The sequence below is a fragment of the Chelon labrosus genome, assembly GCF_963514085.1.
Source record: "Chelon labrosus genome assembly, chromosome: 15".
In the NCBI taxonomy this organism is placed as follows: domain Eukaryota; kingdom Metazoa; phylum Chordata; class Actinopteri; order Mugiliformes; family Mugilidae; genus Chelon; species Chelon labrosus.
The window spans coordinates 29,013,136-29,016,069 of NC_140348.1; the positions used below are offsets into that span (position 1 = coordinate 29,013,136).

General features: G+C 44.4%; 1 protein-coding gene across 1 annotated transcript in view; it reads left to right on the forward strand.

Annotated features, from left to right (window-relative positions):
- The first annotated feature begins 593 nt into the window (after nt 1-593).
- The window catches only part of ncoa4 (nuclear receptor coactivator 4), a 14,960-nt gene continuing 12,619 nt past the window's right edge, over nt 594-2,934 (forward strand). The window contains exon 1 of the mRNA XM_084561834.1: nt 594-754. Coding sequence (XP_084417960.1) covers nt 717-754 — 38 coding nt within the window. The 5' untranslated portion in view covers nt 594-716. The remainder of the gene's footprint in view (nt 755-2,934) is intronic.

Below are 2,934 nucleotides of genomic sequence, written 5' to 3' on the forward strand. Positions count from 1 at the left end.
AGACCTGAACTTTGAGATGGACGTGATCTGTTGGGATGATCTGGTCCAATGAGGTCTTTAAGATATGATGGAGCTGGGCCTTAAAGGGCCTCGGATGGAAGGAGGAGGAGTTTAAAGTCTATTTAAAGTCTATTTAAATTCTATTTCAAGTCTATTTCAAGTCTATTTCAAGTCTATTTAAAGTCTATTTAGAGTCTATTTAAAGTCTATTTAGAGTCTATTTAGAGTCTATTTAAAGTCTATTTAGAGTCTATTTAGAGTCTATTTAAAGTCTATTTAAAGTCTATTTAAAGTCTATTTAGAGTCTATTTAGAGTCTATTTAAAGTCTATTTAAAGTCTATTTAGAGTCTTTATTATGATGATGTTCTGAAGCTGTTTTTACTGTGATAATAAAACAGTTACAGCCACAATCACAGAAGAGCGTTTCATTTATTTAATATTATTATCCCATTCTTACAGATGAAGCGTCCACTACATTCCGTATTCATGTCTTCAGACTATTTCCGGTTTACAAGCTGCCGTTCCTCGAACCTCCCACAGGGGGCGGGCTCGTCCCTCTAATGAGACTTTGTTCGCAGGTCTCGCGACACTTCCCGACCCCCTTTTATTTTCCTTGACGTGATCGTGACATTGGGGGAAGCGGCCGGTGAGAAACACCGGCATTTACCGGAGAGATTGAGTCAGACGCAGGCCACCGAATCCACGCGCATCATTGATGACATCGAAGCCGAGAGTCCACGGGAAAGTTAGCCGGTGAGTTCCCGGAGCGGTCTGTTAACATCGATGCTAACACCGTTAGCTCTGTTAGCTAACAGCTCTAAACACGGACCTTCCGATGCTAGCTGTTAGCCGCCTAGCAGCTGTGTAATGTTTCCTGTTCGGCGTCAGTTACAGAGTTTTATTTATACGAGTCTTAACAGATTATCGGGTCGTTAGTTTGGTCCGATCCAGTGACGTCCTGTCGATAATCCCAGAGCTAGCTGCGTTAGCTACAAACACACCGTGACCTCCGGTAAAAGTACCGTAAATAAACCAGAATCAGTCATTAGTTTGTGTCTTTATTGATTCAGGTCATCGCTCCGCGTCAACAGACAGTTTACATCAGTTTTAACCGGATCAGATGACACAAGGTTAAAACCAGACTCCCTCTTAGAATCGCCTGATTTTACCTCCACTTCATTAATACGAGTTTATTTAGTGTGACATGAGCTTTTAACGTTTCTTCCACATCTCACGGGTCGGTTCTGTTGTTCGGCTTCTTCACTACACGTAGATAAGTGTCTCCTGAAACCAGAGGACAACTCTTAGCTGTTCTCACAAACTAACTTTACATTTTAATTTAATAAAGAGCTACAGACTGGATCAAATCAGCACCGAATTAAAGAGCAGAGCTGGGACATGAAGGGTGAGGTTGTTGTTGTGGAGTCGGTCCTGGGGCCTCTCAGATAAACCGGGTTCAGATAAAAACGAGGTGTTTGTGTCTGGACTCTGGTGAGCTGACGTCAGCAGCTGTGGTCACGTTCCCTCCGTGTTAATGTGTGTCAGAGATATCAGCTGTTCCTCCGTTAATCAGTGACAACACGGTGAACGAGGACCGGAGGAGACCCGGGCCTCCCCGCCCCCCCGCCCCCCGGGCCGGCTCCCCCCCCCCCGGAGGTGTGTGCGGACGTGCGGTCCTGCAGACGGTGATGGCGGCTTCCTCATTCCTCGGAGCTCTGAGGCCGCGGAGGGGAAACCCGGGGAGGCCTGAACATGTGGCGCTGAGAATATTATTATTTATATCTTTAGTCAGTTTCAGGTTAAAGAGAAGCGGTGGTTTCAGATCATTTCAGATAAACTCTTTAATTAGAATGTGTTTATTGATGACACGTCAGTGACTGTAATATTATTTATGAACGTGTTTTAATGTAAATGAATAAACAGGAGTTCACTTTCTCTCTTGCTGTTCAGTTATCAGCTGATCGTCTGTTTACAGCTGATAGAGTGGAACCTGCCGCACCCTGAGGCCACGCCCCCAGCTCAGCTGATCGCTGTTTATGAGGTTTCATGTGAAGGAACCGTTAAATATTATTTAATATCTGTCCCGTTCCCAGACGTCTTCACTGTGGTCCAACTCATCCAGAACCATCTCAGCCGGGTTTAGATCCGAGTCCTGGTCCGGTCTTTAACATCCCAACTGTTGGGTCACATTAGCCTCAGTCAAGTCAACATTAGCCCAAACAGCGTTAGCATAAACCAGCTAACATTAGCCTAAACCAGCTAACATTAGCATAAACCAGCTAACATTAGCCCAAACAGCGTTCGCCTAAACCAGCTAACATTAGCCTAAACCAGCTAACATTAGCCTAAACCAGCTAACATTAGCCTCAATCAAGTCAACATTAGCCCAAACAGCGTTAGCCTAAACCAGCTAACGTTAGCCCAAACCAGCTAACATTAGCCTCAATCAAGTCAACATTAGCCCAAACAGCGTTAGCATAAACCAGCTAACATTAGCCCAAACAGCGTTCGCCTAAACCAGCTAACATTAGCCTAAACCAGCTAACATTAGCCTCAACCAAGTCAACATTAGCCCAAACAGCGTTAGCCTAAACCAGCTAACATTAGCCTAAACCAGCTAACATTAGCCTCAACCAAGTCAACATTAGCCCAAACAGCGTTAGCCTAAACCAGCTAACATTAGCCTAAACCAGCTAACATTAGCCTCAACCAAGTCAACATTAGCCCAAACAGCGTTAGCCTAAACCAGCTAACATTAGCCTAAACCAGCTAACATTAGCCTCAATCAAGTCAACATTAGCCCAAACAGCGTTAGCCTAAACCAGCTAACATTAGCCTAAACCAGCTAACATTAGCCTCAATCAAGTCAACATTAGCCCAAACAGTGTTAGCATAAACCAGCTAACATTAACAGCGTTAGCCTAAACCAGCTA